Here is a 25,255-nt window from a genome sequence, read left to right as displayed (position 1 = left end):
TGGGATCATTAATCAGATCTGCCTTGAGTATGATATCAGACAAGATACTAGTACTGGGGCAACAAAGAATTCACCCCAAACAGGTTTCCAGATATTTCCTAAAAAGGCAGGAGTTCAGCACCCAATACCTCCAGAGTTCTGATATACGAAGATTCAGGGTGGTCAAAGTAGTACATATCACTCAGCCGGTATGCCCAAGGCTCTGGCATACAGGAATGTCATTGGAAGTCCCTCAGGTCATGTTTCAAGGGTGAAGGCTACTCACAATGCAAAGTAGTGCCATCTGGTCTTTTTGCAGATTTTTCACATTCTGACCCATTCATCTCTGCAACCCCTCCAGGAGGATTTACTATGAATGGGTGGAAATCTAGCCCTATAGTTTTTTGTGGGGTAAGGAGGTAATAGCTCAGTGAGTAGTCTGCTTCAGATCAAAATGAACTGAGGTAATGGTACAAGTTCTGGGACTTTATACAGTAAGAGAACTGCTGTCCACCTGCAATGTCATTTTTATGTGCGTGCAGAGGAATGCATTCTCACCCGATCTGTACCCAGGAAATTCAGCTGCACTTAATTTGACTGAAAGGAAAATCAGGTGGGTTCCTTTACAGATGTGCACTGTGATCCACCCTACTTTTTTTGATGCTTGGAAGTGCTCAGGTAACCCAGTGCACCTGGGCACAGACCTGGGAAAGCCTCCCTTGCTAACTCCTGGGGGATTAACCTGAGATTCTTAACTAGCTTTGTTAATGCTACATTACAACAGTGACTGCACTTCGGAAAAGTACTTAATTGGCTATAAAGTGCTTTGGGACGTCCTGAGGTCATGAAAGGTGCTATATAAATGCAAGTCCTCCTCCTATAACAAATTAAAGCCATGTTAAATTCATGTTTCATTTATTAATTAGCTGTGTTTTTCTGTGATAGAGTTGATTATTACTGCTGGTGGGGAAAACATACCACCTGTTCCCATCGAAGATGCTGTAAAGGAACATGTATCAATCGTCAGTAATGCCATGCTGATAGGAGACAAACGCAAATTCCTGTCCATGTTATTAACACTGAAGGTATTTGATTTTTTGATTCATAGTGGCTGTATAGATCTGTGTTAAATAACTTATTGAACAGAAGATAGCCCAAGGTGAGGGAGGGCAGCATGAAGAGGCTAAAAATGTCACACTTTTTAAAAGCAGGACAAGGGTGAGGAAAGCCGATCAAACTTGACTATCTATTTGAATTCCCCAGCCCACCATCCAGTTTCACTTTGAACTCCCTTAACCTTACCTGACAGATCATTCTAACTATTAATCTCCCTTTTGAATAGATACATTTTTTTTCTATGATAAAATTTAAATTTACTTTTCACTAATTTAAATTATGTCCTCATGATATATTGGCCTGACTGATCTTAAAAGTAAAATTGTGGGTACATCTTATCTCCACCATTTAATGCGTGTTATGCTTTCGCAAGGCTGCCTGTAACCTCCTTTGCTTTGGATTGTACAGCATAAATTTATATAAGCTCTCCTCGTAGGTCATCAAATTCACACTTGGGATAATTCTTGTTACTCTTCTCTGCATTCTTTTAGGTGGGTGTTTTCAATTTCCCCTTTGAAGCGGGGCGACCAGAATTTCCACACTCGGCCCAATTTTCCGATTGAGCTTTCAATCTGCTGTTAGTCAGGTTGTGTTAGTAGGATCTGCCCAAGTGTTTTGCCAGGTCAACTTAATTTACAGTGAGCTATCAGTCCATATTGAGTCAGACATTGGGAGCTCACTTGAGGGGGAGGGTTGAAAATGCATGTAAGCGCAAAGCCTCCTGACCAACTGGATCTGATTTTTACAAGGTTCAGTCAGCGATGCGGAGCCTTGCAGGCAGTGGTTGAGGAGCAGGAAATCAGGCAGAGGAGGAATGGGAGCATCTTGGCCGCTATCAGTAAACATTATACATTGGAAAATGCTACAATGTGGTAACATTGGGCAGCCATGTCATGCTATGCTTCTGGTGTCAGTAGCAAAAGAGATGAAATAGCTGTCTACGCTGATTGAAACACTTACCACTTGTTTCATACATCTATTAACTGACTGAGTGCAGATGATTCCTCTTCTGCACTAAGGTGCCTGAGCCCATAAATATTGAGTGCACAGATGACCTTGCCTGGCATAGATAAAGCTGTCCCTATGGTTCAGGTTGGCTGCACGGAATCTTTGCAGTAGATGAAACAGATCTGCAAGTGGTTCCATGGTGACCCAGAGCCTGTGGAACCAGGTTCTCGGTCATTGTCAGAGAAGTGCACCAGGGCCAGCAGATATGGTTGGTGGCATAATGGCAGGTGCTAGCACTCCAGTTCACTTAGTGCCACTTCGAGCATAAGATACTATGGTTGGACACTTTCAAAGCAATCCCAGCATTAAGGTGACAATGACTTTCCAAAGGGCACTACACTTGGTATAGCTTCCAATTAGAGGCCTGATTCATTCTGAGGTGGAATGGCCATTGGTATTGCGGGAGACACTTTACAAAACCTGTCTTCTTTGAGTGTGCTAGGAAGTAGTCTTTACCACATTTACAAGTTCTGTCACCACATGTCCGTTTGGGCATTCCTAATGACTATTGGGTTGGCTGAAGTCACCCATTATTACAACATTGTTATCTGTACAAACGCTTCTAATCTTGCCGTATAAGATCCTGCTGTCTTCGTGTATGTCCTCGGGGTCCTCTGTACGTTTTTTAGTTCCAGCAAAGCTGAAAGGCCTGGAAATTGTATTATGCAGTGCCCTTTTTTATTACGTTACATTAAAACTGTGGGCTGCTGCCAGCTGTTGCTTGCCCCCCACCCGATCACCCCTTCCTTTCGCTCTGGTACTGGCATCCCCGCTAGCCGATCTTCATCTTATGCGCGACCGACACACTGCCTTGTGGGAGCCGGTCGCGCCCTGATGATGCATGAGGACCAATTTTGCACGGTCCATCTTGCTCATCAATTTCAGCACGGCGGGTCCCTTCTGCCACTGGGTTTGAGCCTGAAGTCGGACACAAACCAATTTTTAGACCAAAGTTTTCCTGTCCCTCCAAACGTTATTCCAATTTGACTTGTACATATAAAGCTACCTATCATCCTTATCTATTATTCCTGTCTTTCCTGAACACCTGTATCTCTGAATATTCTCCCATTTTGGGGGTGAACTGTGTTTACACACTCCCAATAACAACATTTTCTTTTGTTCTCTATGCTTCCAATTCCAGCATTTTAATTTCTAATGCTTCTCTTATTCAGGTAAAGGCACTAAATTGTGTTCCTTGCTTTTTTTTTTAAGCCTTTAAGTTTATTTACTATGCCTGAATTTATTCTCTGCTGAATCTTCTATGTCCCCAACTACCACCCAAATTCTGCTTCCTGTAACTTGTATCTTGTTTAAAATAGTCTTAATCTAGTCCTCTATATTAGCTAATCTCCTTATTCCTACCCTGTTTAGATGCTGTCCATCTTTCCTGTACCAATCAGGATTATATTTCTTATTCACTGCTTCACAGTTGGTATAAAAATGTTGAAGGAAATCTTTACAGGTAAATGTAATGAATGATGTGTATCTACTCCTACATCAGTTGCCAGCTGTTTTTTCTTCATTGGTTTTAAATTTAATTACAACTATCTGTGCATATCTGTTTCAGTGCAACATTGTAGAGTAGAGCTGGGAGAAACATCAATAACATGAATAGATTTCAGTACCTTTTAACTGTAATTCTTCTTCATTCCAGCCCCTCTACACAATGTTAGTGGGCCAGCACTGATCAGCTTGAGAAAATCATGGAAAGAACAAATTTCCTTTCAGACATTTTAGTAAAATCAAAGGATACGTACCATGTAATCCTCCTGCTTTTTTGCATAATAAAAGTTTGGACATCTCCTTGGAGCTGTAAGATTGATTAGATGGTAAATATGTAAGGAATATTGGATCTGAAATCCCAGTAGGGAATCCAATTAATCTTTTCACCCTTTTCTAAATGAGAGAATTGGGTTGGAATTTACCATTCACATTTAAGTTTATAACATGCCTAAATTAGCTTGTCTTTGGACTGTCTTACAGAATCCTGTTCAAATCACATTAACAGTTCCACAAGCCAAAGCAATCACCACAGGAACACAGTACAACACAGAATGAAGTAATTGAAGATGAAGTTGAAACACAGAGATGCTTTAACTGACACCTCTCTGACAACATAATTAATAACTCCTCTCCAGCAGTAGCCAGAGTCCTGTTGCTAGTGTCTAAGAGCCTTAGTTGTTTCTGTCCCCCTAATCGCAGCACAAGACCCTGACAAGGTTGACCATGCTAATAGCCCAGAACAGGAAATTTGCATGCACCTCTCCTCTCTCAGGCCCAATGCACTTCAGGTATTCTGTGCATTGTCAGGCCCTTAGTGGGGCCACAGAGAGGGAAATATACTCCATTGGTTCTTGGGACCAGCCTTATGGACTGCAGAGTCTTTTCTTGCTCTGTACTTTCCTGTTTTCCTCATTCGTCAGGTTTTCGTCACCTTGTATTTCCAAAGCTCTGGGTAACACTTCTATTAAATGGTTTATGGAGGGTAGCCTCCATTTCTTTGACACACAACATATATTCTCCATTCCACATCTGTTTCATGAGCATCTCTACATGGACAAAGCAGCAATCTGGAACAACCATCCTCAAACATTACTGTTTGGACTTTAGGTCTGCCCCAGAATCTAGAATATGTGCAAAAGGACCCATATCTTTATTGTCCTAACTACTTGATCAGTGGTGTGAGATGGTTACCTGGAATGAAAAAGAAAGGTTATCTACCTTGTGAGATCATCATCTTCATTCTTCAAGTGAGAAGGCATCCTTGACGCACTGTGCTGAAACTCAGGACTATCCCTTTGGGTCTTCCTGAGAAGTGTGCACAGATAATTCTCTTTTCTGGGTACTGTTTTGAGCAAATGAAGTGACCCAATAGTTTGCAGGTTCTTGAGGATTACTTGGGTGATGTCATGACATCAAAACATCTTAAAGGAAGGTCTTTCCTTCAGTAAGTTCTTTCCTTGGGCAATTGGTGCTTTGAGAATGTTTCCTCATTCAAAAAATGAAGATGACTAAGGTAGGTAGTCTTTATATTTAAAACCAGTGAAGATGAAAAAGTGCTGGCAGGGGACTCTTGTATGGGTAAGAAACATTCAAAGTATTTAAAGTCTGCTTTTAGAATGATTTGTTTTATTTTTAATTAATTGGAATAATAGTGATGTTTTCTTCCCTCTGCAGCGATAATAGATTGTAATATTGGACAATTTATCTGTGTGATTTAAGTTGCAATTTTAATACTACCAATGAATCAAAGCTTATTTTTGAGAATTTTGTTTGCATATTACGGCATGCTGAACAACTTGTGTACTTTTTCTTGTTCCAGTGCAATGTAAATAGTGATACTGGTGAGCCGCAGGATGACCTAACACAAGAAGCAATTCAGTTCTGCCAAAAAATAGGTAGCAAAGCCACAAAGGTGTCAGAGATCTTTGCCAACAAAGATTGTGAAGTGTTTGGTGCCATACAGGAAGGCATCAACCGTGTGAATGAAAAGGCTCCATCGAACGCACAACGAATTCAGAAGTGGCTCCTTTTAGATAAGGATTTTTCCATTCCAGGAGGAGAATTGGGTACGGGATGAATCTATAATTTAGATACAAATGCAAGTAGTAGTGTCATATTATCATCTCAAAGCTGGTCACATAAAAACATACAAAGTGAAGCAGTGGCCAAGCATGTTGATGTGTTTTACTACGGAATTGTAGAATGCTCTCTTTTTCCCTGCTTGTATTCATTCATTCCCTCCCTCCCTTCCTCCCTCCGAGCTGCTCTTTTGGAAAGTTGGGGGAAAAGGAGGATTGTTTGCTAAGAACAAGGCAGCAGAAAACAATTTTAGAAATGAGGCTAAAAGAAACTCTTATGGTATCTGCTACTTTTTGGTAATCTTGCTTCTGATTTATTGTTCTTTTTGTTACTCATAGGTCCAACAATGAAACTGAAACGACCTGTTGTTTTGAAGATGTACAGTGACCAAATTGATGATTTCTATAAGGATGCAATAACCCCGACCACTCCAGATAATCCACTTACAGGAAAATAGACTCGACAGTTACTACAGCAGTGAAACACCACTGGATTTGTACACTGTTTATATTTTTAATTTTACAATTTTAATCATGTTTTAGATTTATTTGTGAAGTTCAATTTATTTGGGGGGGTGGGGGGAATGCCAAAATCATTTTCATATTTCATTGATACCACAATGAAGAAACTACTTGTAATCCATCTGTACTTTTCAGGGATTGGGGTTGTTAAACATTATGTGAGAACTAGGACTTTGTCCTGTGACAGCTTGGTGCAGGCATTGTGTCAGCACTGCAAACATGCTAGCTTGAAAAGTTCTATTACCATATTTAAATATATGTGTACAGGTGAGGAAACTTGCTTTTGCTATATGGCTTCTTTACTGTGGGAATATGTCAAACTGTTTTTTCTTAAACTGTAGTAAATATGAAGGGTGGGCAGCCAACATTCTGTCCATAGCGAACTCTGGTTTTCTTGGACGCAGAGCAAAATGTCGTTTACAAAATCCATGACAAATGGCAGATATCGTTATACATGATTAGTCTCCAAAGAAGTGTGACATCAGCCATGATCTTATTGAATGGCGGAGCAGGCTCGAGGGGCCGATTGGCCTACTCCTACTCCTTATGTTCTTATCATTTTATGTTTTGAGCAACCATGTCTGTAAAGAATATTATTCCAGTATTCATTTTTAGTTTTTGTACAGCCCAAAAATTTATTTAAACTTGTCAAACTATTTTTTCTTTGTTTTGGTGGCTATTTATTGTTCTTAAAAGTAAAAGTCATGAAATATATTTTTGTGTTTTTAAATTTTGTAGAAAAGCTGTACAGCCCCATTTGGACAAGCCAAATAGAAAAACAAAATTTATTTCATTTTTATACATGAAAAGCCATAACGTGGCAGTGCTTTAAAATTTGTAGAATCATAGAACCATAGACTTTTACAGCACAGAGGAGTATTTGGCCAATCGTGTATATGCCAGTTCTCTGAAAGCCATCTATTTAGATTCATTCCCTGTCTTTCCTCATAACTTTTTTTTCTTTTTCAAATACTCATCCAGTTCCTTTTTTAAAAGCTATTGTGGATTCTTGAGTGCCTATCAGATTTCCTTTTCTGATCTAGTAAAGGAGCAGCAGTATCTCCAGAAGTAAAATACTGCAGATGCTGGAAATCTGAAATAAAAACAGAAAATACTGGAAACACTCAGCAGGTCAGGTGGAGAGAGAAAGAGTTGGACTTTAGATCTGTCTTTCATAACTCCTTGGCCCGGTTATCCTTGCTAAAGTAGGGTTCCCAGAACTGGACGCAATGTCTAACTGTTGTGTAACCAATAATTTGAATAGCTTTAGCATTACCTTTTGCTTTTGTAACTCTGCTCCTACTTATAAAACCCTAGATCCTGGGGTTTTATAAGTTTATCAACTTGTTCTACTTTTAAAGATTTGTGTAACTGAATTTCTATTCTTCCATGTAGTATTTATGACTTGTCTCTATTTTTTCCTCCCAAAATGGATAACCTCGTATTTCTCCACATTAAATTTCATCTGACATCTATCTGCCCAATTCAGTATTTTATCTATGTCCTCCTGAAATTGTTTAAAATCATTTTTTGTTAAACGCATTCTCTATTTTTATGTTGTCTGCAATTTTTTTTACCATCCACACCCGAGTCCAGACCACTGTTCGGACTATTAATATCAGTGAGCCTTGGAAACACTACTGCTCAAATCCCTCCACTCTGCAGGGGTGGGGGGAGGAGGAGGAGGAAACATCTATTAATCACCACTAGTTTCTGTTTTTTTTGTCCTATAGTCAAGTTCCTATCCATGCTGTTACATTCCCTTTCATACCATGTGCCTTAATTTTATCAGCAAGTCCTGTATGTCCTCTATAATCACTCCATTATTTCCTAAAAGAACTCTATTCAATTTTTCAGATAGACCTGCCTTTTACAAACAGTGCTTGCTGTCCTTGATTAACCCATGTCTTTTTAAGTGAGTATTAACTTTATCCCAAATTTGGATCTCTGGAAGCTTTACCCACTACTGATGTTTGGCTAACTAGTCTATAGTTACCTGATTATCACTTTCTCCTTGATCAGAGGTATAACCTGATAACCCTCCAGTCCTCTGGCTTAATTTCCTTATCCAAGGATGTTTGAAAGATTATGGTCCTGCATTTCCAGGAATGTTTAGCACTAGTCCTGTGCTAGCCAAAACCATGTTTTTTTTAATCATACTCCCATAGCAATTTTGCCTCTGACTCTCCAATTTTATTCTTTGTATATTTACATATACATACCTGCAACCTGCCTTGGTTTTTTGGGTAATTTTGCTTTTTATAATCCTTCTAATCTGTTTGTAACTTCCCTGTTTTATTTAATTCTTCCCAGTCTTTTGTTTTCTCTCTGCTTTCTCATCTTGGTTTTTCCCTCTTGCCTATTTTAAACCCAGCCCCAATAGCACTTGTTATACTCCAAGGGAAGACATTGGTACCAGCCCTGTTCAGTGAAGCCTGCCCATTCTGCAGAGGCTGCTTCTGTTCCAGGACTGTTCCAATATCCCAGGAATCTGAATCTTTCCCTCCTACACCATATCAAGTCTTGCTTTTACCTTCCTTATAACCATAGCATCCAGGAATCAGTGTGAGATTATGATCCTTAAGGTCCTGCTCTATAATCTGTCTCCTAATTCTTGAAACTCACTTTTCAGGACCTCAATTCTATCCCTAAGGTTATAACATGAATCATAACTTCAAGCTGGTCTCCTTCCCTCTTTTTTTGCACCCATACCTGGCCCCTGGAAGGCAACATACTAGGATTCTTGATTAGGGTTGCAAAAGTGCCTGTCCATTCCCGACTATGGAATCACCTGTTACTTCTGCACTTCACACCTCCTCTTCCCCACTCCCCTCTGGCAATTACTTCCTCCAAGGTGCTGTGGCATCACTTGTGGTTGCCATCCTCTGGAATTGTCAGATATTCCCTACTGAATATCTCTGTCAATTCAACAACTTCAGGGCATTCCTGAACTGCCTCCTGTCTCCTTTTCCCTAATGAATGATCACCCACTTCCCTTCCTCACTCATACTGTTTGCACAGTGATCCTTTCCTAGACTATGCATTTCAGGAAACCATCAACCTTCCATATGTGACAGGATGAGCACAGCTGCTGCTGAAGCTCAAATGTAGAGCACAGTTGTAGGCATGTCCTCCCACATCCAGGACATTTGGCCTCAGGCAGGTCCCAAACTTCACAGGCCTCAGGTGTTTTCTCTTAAAAGTTTAATAAAATCAAAAGTAACAATCTATCAAATATAGCTGTAGATCAAATGCATATCAAGGTTGAACCCCTTCTGAGACCTAGCTCTACACTGCTGGCCCTTCATTGGACTTAAATCACAAGACTATTCTCACTAGTTAACTCAAACTCTCACCTTCCACATCAGCCTAATTGTCACCAGAAAACAATCAGAATAGCTGATCACCCCATCTGCTTAATCAATTAATCTATTTCTGGTTCCTTCCAGTACACTGGTACCAAATGTACAAGTTGAACATTTCCTAGTGTTTGAACAGTTAACATTAAATAAATTAAAGTCAAAATATAATACAATACACATGTAAAATTTCAATAGTTGCCCCAGTCGCTCCCACTGACGCAAAACGCCACACTGGCCCATCACACTCCATCGATCTCTGTTTCTAGGTTGTGAATTAGATTTTTGGCAACACATTATTAGAACATGGAATTCTTTACCACTATTGGCTATTGAGGCAATGCCTGTAAAATCATTTAAAATGGAATTGAATTGGTATTCAAAAAAACTAAAAGGATGCAGGGAAAGTGTGGGAAAATGAAATTACAGTCGATGGCTTCAGTTGAACAGCTAACACTGACTTAGGTGCACTGGACTGCAAAGCCTCTTTCTGTGCCGTAATGTCTATTATGCTGTCATGAGTGAAAAGTGCCTAAAAATTTAATGCTGGGACTCAAATTTTGAAAACCTTTAGTGTTGCAGGTGTTTATTTGCAACACTATGAGCACATAAATTATGACATATCCCAGTTTTGAATTTTTTCAGAACTGATAATTTTTGAGGGTGAAGGGGAGCAATACTAACCAGAGAATAAGTAACACATTGAGCCACTGTTAAATTCTTTTGCTGTTAGAAATAATGTTTTGGCAGTAACTTGATTATGCCACTAAAACATACTGTAAAATTGGCACCCAATGATCTCAGTTTTGTTTTAAAGGTCTATGAATGATTTACACAGTGGGTTTGATAACACTTGTTCTAGATAAGATTTTCTGTTTTGAGTAAGTTTTGCAATGCACAATTTGCATCTTATTTTATTTCCCCTAATGGTGGGAAAGCAATAGAAAGGTCATTCATTTGCATTATTTGTATTTACCCATTATTAATATACTGCATCTAATGTATGCACGCTGCCAGTTTTTAAACTGAGCACAACCCCCCTGGAGGTATTGGAAATGGCACCATACAAGCTGAAGTTTGAAAACTTTGCCTATATAGCACTTACATTACATTATCATTTGAAGGATAATTTCAGTTTTCTGCATTAGCAATATTTTGGCTATCATGTTAATATTTTTGCAACAAGTCACTTAATGTGAAGGATCCTTATTAAATGAACAGAAGTATAATTATTGCTACTTTCCATGAGTGCTAACTGCACCCAGTCTGTATTCAGTGTAAATATGGGTATTGTATTTGGTAAATTATCAGATTCTGTTGCAGTAGTCTAAATTTTGCATGAACATGCACTATACAACGTTGAACATTCGTGTACTCTGTGACATCATGATGGAATGTGTTGCAAATAAAGTTATGAAATCAGTGACCTTCCAGGAGGATGATGTTGGTCGTTGATGGAAGGGCCCTTCTAGTGGATTCCCCTCCCCTCCCCCCTTCATTTTTGTGTGCCTGTGTTAAGTGATTTCATGACAGGATGTCTTTTGCCAATGGGAAAAATAAAACACCCATTCATACAGTAGCATAAATTATCACATTTAAAGGCTGACCAACTAAATTATCACATTTAAAGGCTGACCAACTAAATTCAAAGCAGAAAGGGAGGACTACAGATACAAAAAGTAATAGCAATGATGGGGAAGAAAGCCCTTCAAACTCCTCTTCACTGAAAACATGGTTGTGTTTATGACTTCGCGATCGAAATTACCTCCCCATATTTCGGTACAGCTGCCCTGTTTAATAGTAATATCAGTTGACAAGCTTTTTCTTCTATTATAAAATATTTTTTTAAATTGACTGAATCATGAACTACAAGGAAACACAGTATAAACAGGCTGCTAGCCAGCTCAGCACATATAACAAGGCATAACAAATGTTCCAGAAAAATGAAAAAAGTAGTGCTTTGATCCACCTCTGAATGGGCCCAGTGATCACAACTCCACTATCATACTCGACCCCAGAAGGAGGATTAGGCCTTCAACTAATAATATGCAGAAGGAAATCTGATCATCTCAGCAGAGGATGCTGAACCTTCAGCCCAGTGCTCTAAAGGTCTTCTTAGTTTTATGCTAAATTTGATGGTAAAGTCCCACCTTCATTGATAACCTCTACAGACCCAAACCAGATTCACCCAGTACACCGGGATAATGGCCTGGAAATTCTGGGTTCCTGTTATGTCAGCCTAAGTGCGACATATCTGCGGTGACCCACCCTGACTTTAGCCGATCCACCCTTGTAAGGCAGAGTCATCTGGAGACTCAAATGATTCTTCGGTTCCCACTGAAGCCACTCCGACTAGAGAGGGTAATTAAGTACCTTACTCTCGAGAAGGTATGGGATCTCTATAATGCCTCAAAAGGGGCTAACACCAGGTATCAACTAGCAGGAGATGCACTGAAGCCTTTCAGGAGCATAAAAGGGAGGAATTTCCCAAAGTCCAGGAATTCGCCCTGCCGCTCCCATGACGAGGAGGTGCAGGGAGAAGATTCTCCCTCTGACCTGACCTGAATGTAAAGGTATGGACCAAAGGGGCGGAATCTCATCAGAACCAGGATTTGGCCCATATTCCAGGCCTTTCCCCAGGTGTAAATGTGACTTACGCTCTGCAGCCCCAGGAATTTTGGAGCGAGTCTCCTCACCAATAACATTTGTCAACAGAATCATTTTGCATGAGCACCATGGAACTTTAACTTCCAACAGTGCAAACCCATTGCCAATGGCTATTCCACCCACCTTGGATAGAGTACCTACTAGAATTTTTAGAACAATGTTACAGTATGTGAAAGATAGTCCTCTTCTGAGTCACACCACCAACATCTATTCAATAGTGATTAGTCCAAGTTAGCATCCTTGCCCCAATTTTCCAAAAATGCCACCTACTTTGGCAGTTCAGCAGGTGAACAAAACCGTTTTGTTTTTACACACACACACAGGGAGTTAAATATGGTGAGGCAGCAGCTCTTGAAGGGCTGTTGCTTGCCATTAAAGGGGAAGGTGTGTTGATAGAAAAGCAAATGAATGGTTCACATTGCCACTACTTGTGATGCTGAAGAGTCAAGAGATCTTGCTGCAACAGGTGCATCAAAGGAGGGTGATCCTGCTTGGAGCTGATAGATACCATGCAGTAAAAGTGCAGGTGCTCCTCCTGGCCCACAAGATTCCATAGAAAAGTAAAATTTTTAAACTTACCCTGGTCTCTTCTGGCTACTCCGCGACTCCCTCCATGGCTCGGCTTTCAGGGTAAGCCCCGTGTGGGCCTCACGAATGCAGAAGTTAAAATGCCATTGATGGCGTTATTCGGGCCACAACTTTCCAAAGTAGGCCAGGCGCCCCTCCCATGCCTGTTTTCGGGTAAGTTAAGATGGTAGGGAACGTAGGAACAGGAGTGTTCAATTCAGCCCCTCGAGCCTGTTCCGCCATTCAATTAGATCATGGCATCTACCTGCCTTGGTTCTGTAACCCTTAATACCCTTGCCTAACGAAAATCTATCAATCTCAGTTTTAAAATTTTTAACTGACCCCCAGCCTCAACAGCTTTTTTGGAGGAGAGTGTACCAGATTTCCACTCCCCTTTGTGTGAAGAAGTGCTTTCTGACATCACCTCTGAACAGCCTACTCTAATTTTAAAGTTATGCCCTCTTGTTCTGGACTCCCCCACCAGAGGAAATGGCTTCTCTATATATCTACCCAATCAACTCCTTTGATCATCTTAAACACCTCAATTAGATCTCCTCTTAATCTTTTATATTCAAGGGAATACAAGCCTGTCCTCATAATTTAACCCTTTTATCGTAATTTAACCCTTTTAGCCCCAGTATCATTCTGGTGAATCTGTGCTGCACCCCCCTCTAAGGCCAATATATCCTTCCTGAGGTGCAGTGCCCAAAACTGAATGTAGTACTCCAGACGGGGTCTAACCAGAGCTCTGTACAGTTGTAACATAGCTTCCCACCCCTTTGTATTCCAGCCTTCTTGAGATAAAGACCAACATTCCATTAGCCTTTTAAATTATTTTTTGTACCTGTCCCCTAGCTTTTAGTGATTTCTGTACTTGGACCCCTAAACCTCTCTGCTCATCCAGTTCCAAGCTTCTCGCCATTTAGACAATACTCTGATCTATCTTTCTTAGGTCCAAAGTGAATTACCTCACACTTTCGTACATTGAACTCCATCTGCCACAATTTTGCCCACTCACTTAATCTATCAATGTCTCTTTTTTAGTTTTCTGCTCCCATCTACACTATTTTTTTTTATTCGTTCACGGGATGTGGGCGTCGCTGGCAAGGCCGGCATTTATTGCCCATCCCTAATTGCCCTTGAGAAGGTGGTGGTGAGCCGCCTTCTTGAACCGCTGCAGTCCGTGTGGTGACGGTTCTCCCACAGTGCTGTTAGGAAGGGAGTTCCAGGATTTTGACCCAGCGACAATGAAGGAACGGCTATATATTTCCAAGTCGGGATGGTGTGTGACTTGGAGGGGAACGTGCAGGTGGTGGTGTTCCCATGCGCCTGCTGCCCTTGTCCTTCTAGGTGGTAGAGGTCGCGGGTTTGGGAGGTGCTGTCGAAGAAGCCTTGGCGAGTTGCTGCAGTGCATCCTGTGGATGGTGCACACTGCAGCCACAGTGCGCCGGTGGTGAAGGGAGTGAATGTTTAGGGTGGTGGATGGGGTGCTAATCAAGCGGGCTGCTTTATCTTGGATGGTGTCGAGCTTCTTGAGTGTTGTTGGAGCTGCACTCATCCAGGCAAGTGGAGAGTATTCCATCACACTCCTGACTTGTGCCTTGTAGATGGTGGAAAGGCTTTGGGGAGTCAGGAGTTGAGTCACTCGCCGCAGAATACCCAGCCTCTGACCTGCTCTCGTAGCCACAGTATTTATATGGCTGGTCCAGTTAAGTTTCTGGTCAATGGTGACCCCCAGGATGTTGATGGTGGGGGATTCGGCGATGGTAATGCCGTTGAATGTCAAGGGGAGGTGGTTAGACTCTCTCTTGTTGGAGATGGTCATTGCCTGGCACTTATCTGGCGCGAATGTTACTTGCCACTTATCAGCCCAAGCCTGGATGTTGTCCAGGTCTTGCTGCATGCGGGCTCGGACTGCTTCATTATCTGAGGGGTTGCGAATGGAACTGAACACTGTGCAGTCATCAGCGAACATCCCCATTTCTGACCTTATGATGGAGGGAAGGTCATTGATGAAGCAGCTGAAGATGGTTGGGCCTAGGACACTGCCCTGAGGAACTCCTGCAGCAATGCCCTGGGGCTGAGATGCTTGGCCTCCAACAACCACTACCATCTTCCTTTGTGCTAGGTATGACTCCAGCCACTGGAGAGTTTTCCCCCTGATTCCCATTGACTTCAATTTTACCAGGGCTCCTTGGTGCCACACTCGGTCAAATGCTGCCTTGATGTCAAGGGCAGTCACTCTCACCTCACCTCTGGAATTCAGCTCTTTTGTCCATGTTTGGACCAAGGCTGTAATGAGGTCTGGAGCCGAGTGGTCCTCCAGTGGTCCGTGCCACCTAACCTAGTGTCATCAGCAAACTGAGATATACAGTTCTCTATTCCTTCATCCAAGTCATTTATAAATATAGTGAATAGCTGAAGCCCCAGTGCAGATCCCTGGGGGACGCCACTAGTCATATCCTGACAAATTGAGTACGTAACCATTATCCCTACTCTCCATCTCTTACCTCCTAACCAATTCCCTATCCAAGTCAATAGGTTGCCTCCAATTCCATGTGCTCTCATTTATGTTATCAGTCTCTTATGTAGAACCTTGTCAAATGCCTTCAGGAAGTCCATATAAATAACATCCACAGACACTCCCTTATTGACCATATTTGTAACCTCCTCAAAAATTTCAACGAGGTTCGTTAGACATGACTTACCCTTTACAAATCCATGCTGGCTCTCTCTGATCAGCTTATATTTGTCCAAATCCTCATTTATTCTGTCCCTAATAACAGATTCCAGTAACTTCTGTTAGGGGTCAGGAATGCGTCAGGCAGGGTGGAGGGGAGGCGGGTGGGGGTTAGAATCTACCTCCTTGTCTTGGATTCAGAAAATAAATGGAGGACAAGTTAGCATCAGAAACAAGAGGTGACTTCTGCTCGATATACCATCACACATTCTAGCACAAGAGAATAATTTTCTAGCCCAGCAGAGACTCTGACCACATTTATTCAAACATCCTTGCACATGGACGTTGTGCCAGAGGATTAGAGGGTTGCCAATGTAACACTTTTGTTTAAGAATGGAATAAACTAGATGACTATAGACCATCCAGCCTAACGTTGCTAAGCTTCTAGATGCCATAATATGATAAAATTAATACCTAGAAATATTTGGATTAATTAATGGTAGCTAGCACAGATTTGAACAATAAGTCATATCTGATAGATTTGTTATTTGAGGAAAAATTAGACAGTATTGATAGGAAAATGCAGATGATGTGTATATGGATTTGCAAAAGGCAGTTGATAAGGTGTCATGTAGGAGGCTTGTTGACAAAATTAAGGCAAACATTATTTAAGGGAGTGTGAGGGAAATGAATCTGTAACTTAAAAGAAAAAATTAAAATGGTCTGAAGAAAGGGCAGGGGAATGAAGCTAAGTAGATAGCTTTTTCGGAAAGCAGGTCCAGGCGTGATAGGACAAGTGGCCTCCTGTGTTGTAAAATTCTATGATTTTAGGTGCCCTCTTAAGTGACAAGTTATAAAATGCATGATTATCATTGTATCATAGTATGGTACAGAACAGAAGGAGGCCATTCGGCCCACCGTGCCTCTGCCAGCTCTTTGAAAGAGCTATCCCAGTAGTCCCACTCCCCTGCTCTTTCCCCATAGCCCTGTAAAGTATCATTAGATATCATTATGCAAAATGATTGCAGATTTTTAAAAATGTGCACATTTTGGAAGTGGGAAAGGATAGTCAGTACTCAAAGGGTTCAAAAATATATATTCTTTAGATAATATACAATGCAGTAGATCTGTACGGGATTCTGAGACCACATTAGTGACACTAAGTTCAGTAATCTGCCTGGCATTTTATGGAATTTTATTTCCACAGTAAAATTGTATTGTTTGGCGTTTTATTAGAAACCACAGAATTCTTCGGTTCACATCAGGGATGTAGCTCATTTGTTCTTTTCAGAATATATACATTACTTCTATAGTCTTCAGGTAAAATTTCACACAAGTTCACTAAACTAAAACAAGAGTCCCATCAAATGCTTCTTAAAGACATTTCTTTTCTGTGTTCTTCTTGTAGCATGAAAAAGGTGAACATCTCTTGGAGGAGAAAGTCACTCACTATTCTTCCTTTCTCTCTGCCCCTGACCTAGTAGAATAGCTATGCTTTCGGGAACTGATAAATGGTGATAAAATTTACGCTTTGACAATGACTTTCTTAATCCCATGCAGTGATGGTTTTAACTTGATCCTCACAGGTTTGAGACAGAAAGTATTCAATATCCAGTAATATTGCAGTTCCTCATCTCATAGGCTGTGCTTTCCATCATACAGGGATTGAAGTCCAATGTCTTAGTTCTTATTTCAACATACTACAGCCTGCATTGAAGGCCCAAGTCTTGTCATGTTGCTGTGGCCTCTAAGTAACTCTGTAGCTTACGGACGGTGGTTTCATCCAATGAGAAAAGGTCAAAGTCAAAAGTTGTGTTTGTAACATTGAAATGTCCTGTTTCTTCAATAAGGTTAACAATCTGTAGAAGGAAGATAAAGGTGGCTTAAAACCAGGGACAGAAATTGAGGTCAGATCTTCAGATCGTTGCCTGAATAAACTGATGAAAATAACATAGGAGAAGACAAACAATGGATAATACTGCAAAAACACTGCAGAGTATTTGGTGCCATTAATAATGACTGAATACACAGAGGTTGCTGTATTCTCTGGAAAGAAGAGTAAAGTTGGTTGATTACAGAACAAATGAATGTAAATTTCAGTGAGATAAACGCTTCTGTACCATACATTGTACGGAGCTTTGTATTCTTTATTTCCATAATTTATTCCCCAGAATAGCTACCAAATTCCCCCATCCATTCACAAAAGTTAATATTTTAAAAAAATATTTTATATCTACCATGTAATAAGCTGAACAGTCAAATGGGATTGATGAGAATTGAATTACGTTACAGTTCCATGTAAAAGCTGAACTTCATCAAGGGTCAGTTCACTATTAGAAAGAACTTGCATTTGTATAGCGCCTTTCACGTATGTGGGGCTCCCAAAGCGCTTCACACGTAATAAAGTACTTCTGAAATATGACAACTATTGTAATGTAGGGAAACATCGTAGCCAATTTGCAAACATCAAAGTCTCACAATCAGCAAAAAGATGAATGCCCAGATAATCTGTTTAGTAATGTTAGTTGAGGGATAAATGCTGGCCAGGGTACTCTCCTGGTCTTCAAATAGTGTCATGGGATCTTTTGCGTCCACCTTGAGCAGTCGAACTTCAGTTTAATTTCAACATCCAAAAGATAGTACTCCCTCAATGAAGTGTCAGCCTTGATTATATACTCATATACACTATACGGAGTGAGGCTTAAAAGCACAACCACTTGGCTCAGAGATGAGAGTGATACCTCAGAGCCAAGGCTGACACCTTGACATTATGATTTCAACTTGACTCAATTATCTAAAGGATCAATTCTTGCTTCTCAAGGATAGCTGTTTGACAGAATGGAACACCAGGCACACCAAGCTTTCCTAACTGCTATAACTTCCTTCTATTCTCACCTCTTTCCCATGTTGCTCCCTTCACATGATCTATGAACCTGGTGTTGCTTTAACTATGATCTAGCCACTGTTGTATTACGTCTTTCAAACAAAAAAGGAGCAAAATTAAAATAAGACTTTGTGCAGGATTCCAGGCACGAGTCAGAAAGGGGTGTGAAAAGTCAGTGGGAGCTGGTGGGCAGAGGATTGGAAACGGTCAGGAGAGCAAGAGGAGGACATTGGGAGCAATGAGAGTGCCAGGCTGCAGCCAACAGATACTGAACCTCACACTGGATTGATCCCTGATAAGTATTTGCTTAGCAGCATTCAATTAGAGGATGATAGTTGTGAGCAATCAGAGCTCAGATTTAGGGGACATGTATTCACAGATTAATACATCACTCAAATTAGATAGTATGGCCATTTCATTTGTAAACTGATACTTACTAATCTCTCATGGTGTTGCTCATAGGTAATCTGGGGTCTGCAGCATGGATAAATAAAGGAATTGGGGGTGCAGCCTCAAGTATGATCAAAGAAGATAGTTTTTAGAAGATTGTTGAAGGCAGAGGGGAGCATAGCAAGGTACAGGAATGTGACAAGGCAGTTCCAGAGGCCAGGGGCACAATGACTGAAAGAGCAGCGGCCAATGGCGGAGTGAAGGGATGAGGAATAAACCAGTGTCCGAGGAGCAGTGGATATGCATGAGAACGTATTGCTAAACAAGGTTGAGGCGGGAAGCACAAGGCCATTCAGGGATTTGAAAGTGAGGACGGGGATCTTCAAATCAATTCACTGAGGCATAGGAAGCAAGTAGAACTTGTGGGACACAGGTGAGAACACAAGCTGCAGCAGTTTGGATAAGTTGTAATTTCTGGAGGGTCGAGGCCAGCTAGGAATGCAGTTGAGAAACCGCGTCTCAAGGTGAGTGAAGTGTAAATTAGGGTTTTGGCAGTAGAGGTAGAGGCAGAAACAGAAACAGGTGATATTGTGAAAGTGGTAACAATGAATGTGGGAGAAGGAATGCAGCTCTGGATCAAGCAGTAAGCCAAGATTCCACACCCTCAGGCTCATTCTGAGGTGTCAACCACAGACGCCATCCTACAACTCATCCGCTTCATCCTGGATCACAATGTCTTCACCTTCGATAACCAGTTCTTTACCCAAACACACGGAACAGCCATGGGGACCAAATCTGCACCCCAATACGCCAACATTTTCATGCACAAGTTCGAGCAGGACTTCTTCACTGCACAGGACCTCCAACCAACGCTATACACCCACGGCGAAGAATCACTAAAGAGACTACACGATAACATCAACAAGTTCCATCCCACCATCAAGCTCACTATGGACTACTCCTCAGAATCAGTTTCTTTCTTGGACACACGAATCTCCATCAAAGACGGGCACCTCAGCACCTCACTCTACCGCAAGCCCACGGACAACCTCACGATGCTCCACTTTTCCAGCTTCCACCCGAACCACGTCAAAGAGGCCATCCCCTATGGACAGGCCCTGCGAATACACAGGGTCTGCTCAGACGAGGAGGAACGGGATGGACACCTACAGACTCTGAAAGACACCCTCGTAAGAACGGGATATGATGCTCGACTCATCGATTGACAGTTCCGACGGGCCACAACGAAAAATCGCATAGACCTCCTCAGAAGACATACACGGGACGCAACCAACAGAGTACCCTTCGTCGTCCAGTACTTCCCCGAAGCGGAGAAACTACACCATGTTCTCCGCAGCCTTCAACATGTCATCAATGACGACGAACACCTCGCTATGGCCTTCCCACGCCTCCACTACTCGCCTTTAAACAGCCACCCAACCTCAAACAGACCATCGTTCGCAGCAAATTACCCAGCTTTCAGGAGAACAGCGTCCACGACACCACACAACCCTGCCACGGTAACCGCTGCAAGACATGCCAGAGCATCGACACAGATACCACCATCACACGAGGGGACACCACCCACCAGGTGCATGGTTCATACTCCTGTGACTCGGCCAACGTTGTCTACCTCATACGTTGCAGGAAAGGATGCGACCGTTGTCGCAGTGTCTGCATGGTACATTGGCGAGACCATGCAGACACTGCGACAACGGATGAACGGACACCGCGCAACAATCGCCAGACAGGAGGGTTCCCTCCCAGTCGGGGAACACTTCAGCAGTCAGGGACATTCAGCCACCGATCTTCGGGTAAGCATTCTCCAAGGCGGCCTTCGAGACACACGACAACGCAAAATCGTCAAGCAGAAATTGATAGCCAAGTTCCGCACCCATGAGGACGGCCTCAACCGGGATCTTGGGTTCATGTCACACTACACGTTACCCCACCAGCGAACAAAAGCTATCTGTTTTTAATATAATGGGTCATTTGCTGGCTTTCTCTGCCTTCTGGATGTTTCTGCCTCTCTCTGTTTTTTTTCCTGTTTGTTTTTTTGTTGAATGTGTATTCGGGGGTTCTGTAGGTGACACCTCGCTGTCTGAACACGGTGATTGCCTTGGCAACGGGCAGTTGCAGGGGCAGTCTGTAAACACCATGTATTGTTCTATATGTATAAATGCGTAGGCTTCGAGGAGCTCCTGAACATTTACCTGAGGAAGGAGGAAGCCTCCGAAAGCTTGTAGATTTCAAATAAAAATTGTTGGACTATAACTTGGTGTTGTAAAATTGTTTACAACTGATAAAGTGGGCCAGGTCATCGGAATTCAGGAAGAGGTGCTGGGAGGAGCCAGAATGAAGAGGAGTATCTTGCCGTGATCAGGGCAGGGAACTGCTCTGCTGAGGAGACAGGCAAGCGGGATTTGGGGAAGGTCAGGTTGACTGCATCCATTTCAGAGAGACCAAGAGAACGGTCAACAAAACTTCACTGAATAATTGAATTGAAAAGTGCTGCAGGCTGCAGGCTACCTACACAGGAGTAGGCCTCTCTGATGAAACATTTTCTGTGAATGTGCAACCCCCCTACAGGCAAATCTAGGAGTTAAAAGCATTTTATTCAAAACATTTTTTTTTAATGTGTTTCTTATGTTGTAAATGTTATTTTCACTGTAAATTTTCAGCTGAGTGAAAAATTCATGATGGCGAATCAAACTAACTTCACAAAATTGTTGCAGCAATGGATTGATTGATTCCTCCTACTTGCCAGCGCTGGTTTGGCGACATTCACCAAAAAAAAACAAATTGACCAAATTAATTGCTTAATTTTCCACTGTTTACTCATTCTTCTTTGGTACTTACCTACATAACCAATCTGCTTTGGATTCTTTTACATTTAGTCAATTGGATATTTTATTAGTGACAATTTCAGATGTGACACCTTTAAAGGCATGCTGCTGGACCTTTAATTACATTAAGCAGACAGGCAATGGTTACATTTCTAAGTCACAAGGTACAATTGTCTGCTTTTACCCCCCATGTGGAATGAATATCAGCTCTAATGGTCCTGGTGAAAATCAAATCAAAGCAATTCCAAAAGATAGGAATTAAGCTCTGGAAAAAGGTGTTTAAAGCAAACAGAGGTTGTAAAATGCTGCGTGGGCAGCCAGATCTGAAATTTAGATAGCCCAAGTAGCAAACGCGAATAAGGGTGAGAAATGGACATTTTACCCAAACAACAGGCAACCAGACATTAAAAGATTACGATTTATGTTGTGATTTTTTTTTAAAAAGCTATCCAAACATTCAAAGGAGCAAAACTATCAATAAAACAAAATGTCTATGTGCAGTCTCCATGGGTGCATTTACAATTTACCTGTTGCAACACATTGCGTTCTCGTAATGCCATCAACCTGCGGTGAAGATCCACCAATTCCTCTGTATATGACTGCAGAAAGGAAAATGGATATTAGAGTCTTTACCTTTGCACCAAACTGCAGGAACCAACTTTTCCCTTTTTGTTTTGAAAGTTAGGTTTACACTTGAGCCCTGATTTTTCAACGGTGGCATAAATAGGGCTCGCCTGGCTCAAGTCAACATAGGCTCATTTGCGCTGCAAGCTCAGAGAATGGGCTGCACCAAATTCTTCAACAGCAGTCCTGTCCCTGAATAAGATACTGGCATATAAAAAATTTGCCTAGTTTGGTCTGAGTTACACTTTGCTGGGCAGTGTAAAATCTGGCAAGACCGTACCTCTCAAAGGGCTGCAGCTCACTTTAGAGGGGAAGCTGTGGTGCTGGCAGAAAAGTGCACTAACTGTTCACAATGGCACAGTGGAAGCACGTGGGCATTAGTGGTCCTTTTGATGCTAAGGCGTTGGAGGTCCTGCTGCAGGAGATACACCAAAGGAAAGGGGACTTACATGGGCTGAAGGCCTCCAGTGTAAACTGCAGGTGTAAACTTCATGATGGGAGGTCACTCACCAAGTCAATGCAGTCACCCCACTCCCTTGTGCCTGGCTGCAAATGAAGAAGATGCTTGCCAACATCAGGAGGAAGACAAAAGGAAGTAAACTTTGGCACAAATTTCTCGTGGGGCCTAGCTAGCATGGCAGAAACCTAATTTGAGAACTCCTTGCACCCTTTGGGATGGACAGTTTCAAGTATTGTACCTAACTATTTGCATTTTGCATATATTCTTTCATTGTGCAATGCTGGTTGGCACTTCCTGCAGGTGGAGGTAGCGGTCAAGGAAAAGCAGATGCTAGATTTCATGGCCAAGGACCTCCTCGGTTGGTGGAGGAGGGGTTCTCATTGGGGTCAGTAGCCAGGAATGCAGAGGTTAGCCCTGACCTTCTAAGGGACATCTGTCCAGGATTTATTTTTCTTTAAATGATGCAGGCACCATGAACTGCTGCATAATGAAGGCATCATGGTTGCTTCCTGTATAATGGTCATAGTTACATAATAATATTTCTGTGGTCACCTGAACATTACTGGAATGCAAACTCTTTCTGTTCTTGTTGGCCGTGGGAATTTTAATCAGGACACCAGAAGCCCACATTGGTATCATCATCGCTGCTTTGCATTCAATGGAACTCTGCCACCAACAACAATCTGGAAAATTCTACGTCCAGTCAAACCGATGACATCTTTCTACAGCAAAAGTGTTGCCCCTTGCCAACATAGTGATGGTCACTGGCTTGATATATGTGCCCATGGCAGACTGCTTGATATGGCAATTCTCTCCTGCAGTAGCTTGGAAGGATATGGTAGGATCAAAACTTCATGGTACAGTAAACCCATTTCCCTCTCCTCCATCAGACCCCCCTTAAAACCCATCTCTTTAACCAAGCTTTTGGTCAGCCCTCCTTCTTTGGCCAGCTGCCAATTTTTAACTTCCGCCTCTGTAAAGCACCTTGGGATGTTTTTCTGTGTTAAAGATGGTATATAAATGCAAGCTGTGTTATGAGAGCCGTGGAAAGAGCTGTCCCTGTACCAGATGTTGTTAGCTTGTCACTGTGCGGCAAATGATACAACTCTACGACAGCCTACCTTGTGAAGCAGATATGTCCAGTTTTGTGTAAGGTGGGTATATAAATGATAATCCTGGGGTAGTGATAAGTGTGAGCAAAATGCCTCAGATGCCATTGCACCTGTATTTGTTGTCCCTTCATTAAATCATCTTCCTCATTTATATTATTTAGGGCTATTGAAACCCTCAAAGGAATTTGTATCTTCACCATTTTGTATGATGCTATTTATATGGCAGCAGCAACCAAAAATAAGGAAGAAAATTATTGGAAAAAGAAACAAAAAATACCAATCCAATTAATGCCCGGAGCAAAATGTATTTGCAAACATTTGCATTTCAAAGAACAATCTCCCCTGAAGAAGCCTACTCGAGCATTCCAGGTCCCAGGACTCCTGATTTGCCCATTTTATATGGATGATGTGTGTTGTGGGCACCTAACAATTGAGGCGTGCTGCACTAACAAGGAAGCAGCAGCCCATGATTTTCCTGCTCCAGGCCATTTTTGTAGCCTGAGTGCGCTCCCATTAACTTTGGCCAGAGTAGGCATCCAGTTTTATGACTAGAATTCATTAAGTACGAGTGGGACAGAGGAGAATACTGTCTCCAGCTACAGCAACATGGCTAGCACTGGGATAGCCATGAATTTCCTTCCTAGTTAATTAGATGCAGAGTTCATTCTTATAAATCACCACAAAAGACTGTTAGTTTTCTTCCACAGACATAAGATGTTGGTGTGGTCATTCATCAGTAAATAAAATGTAATTAAAAATCAGAGATGTAGTACTATTCAACTGCACTTGAGAAATGAATTGGAGGGCAGTGGTATAAAGTACGGCAAAACATTGATATATTTTACACAAAGTCGTAACCAAGTTTATGGCTCTAACTATTTGTGCACCGATGTAGTTCTTTGATAATTGGGGGTTGTTCACCTTGTCTTGCAATCCTTTTTTAAATAGTTTTTCTGGTTTCTCACAGTTTTCGGGACTTTTTCTGCCAGATGTCTGTAACAGAGATGAACACAAATATTCAGACATTCAGTTAATTTAAAGGAACTCCCTTCCTACAGTGTCCGTTTAAAGGTACAACATTCTCTTGTTTATTTCAGACACCATTTTTTAAAAACATATAGTTTGTCTTCTCGCTTCCTCAAGGCTTTAAAAATATTTCCTGTTTTCCTTTGGACCACCATGCCATCCAGCATTTTAGAGCAGAGAGGACAACTGGTTCTCAAGCTCTACTACTCTTGGACAGCCTGCTCGGAGGTGTACGCGACTGCCCTGTGTTGATTCTTCCTCGTTTGGATAGAAGTACCTCATCTCCAATTGGTCCCTACCTGATGGCTCCACTCCGATAAGGAACTCACAGTGCAAGGAATCATGGACAGAAAGAGGAGGATTTTCCACCAAATTGCTGCCCGAAAGCAGACAGTCCCGGGGCGGAGAATCGAGAAAGACGGGGCAGGAAGTTC

At 41.9% G+C, this 25,255-nt stretch overlaps 2 protein-coding genes across 4 annotated transcripts in view; one reads left to right on the top strand and one right to left on the bottom strand.

The window, feature by feature from the left end:
* acsbg2 (acyl-CoA synthetase bubblegum family member 2) overlaps positions 1–10,996 on the top strand; it is a 51,526-nt gene extending 40,530 nt beyond the window's left edge. For all 3 annotated transcript variants that reach the window (XM_067968229.1, XM_067968231.1, XM_067968230.1), the window contains exons 13-15: positions 925–1,064; positions 5,426–5,672; positions 6,024–10,996. In XM_067968229.1, coding sequence (XP_067824330.1) covers positions 925–1,064; positions 5,426–5,672; positions 6,024–6,142 — 506 coding nt within the window. In that variant the 3' untranslated portion in view covers positions 6,143–10,996. The remainder of the gene's footprint in view (positions 1–924; positions 1,065–5,425; positions 5,673–6,023) is intronic.
* Positions 10,997–16,555: 5,559 nt separating this feature from the next.
* The window catches only part of mllt1a (MLLT1 super elongation complex subunit a), a 64,584-nt gene continuing 55,884 nt past the window's right edge, over positions 16,556–25,255 (bottom strand). The window contains exons 10-12 of the mRNA XM_067968227.1: positions 24,717–24,788; positions 22,127–22,198; positions 16,556–17,338 (exon numbers count right to left, since the gene is read on the bottom strand). Coding sequence (XP_067824328.1) covers positions 17,210–17,338; positions 22,127–22,198; positions 24,717–24,788 — 273 coding nt within the window. The 3' untranslated portion in view covers positions 16,556–17,209. The remainder of the gene's footprint in view (positions 17,339–22,126; positions 22,199–24,716; positions 24,789–25,255) is intronic.

Source organism: Heptranchias perlo, chromosome 29 (assembly GCF_035084215.1).
Source record: "Heptranchias perlo isolate sHepPer1 chromosome 29, sHepPer1.hap1, whole genome shotgun sequence".
Taxonomy (NCBI): Eukaryota; Metazoa; Chordata; class Chondrichthyes; order Hexanchiformes; family Hexanchidae; genus Heptranchias; species Heptranchias perlo.
Note: the sequence above shows the minus strand (reverse complement) of the source record. Positions and strands in the feature narration are given on the sequence as shown.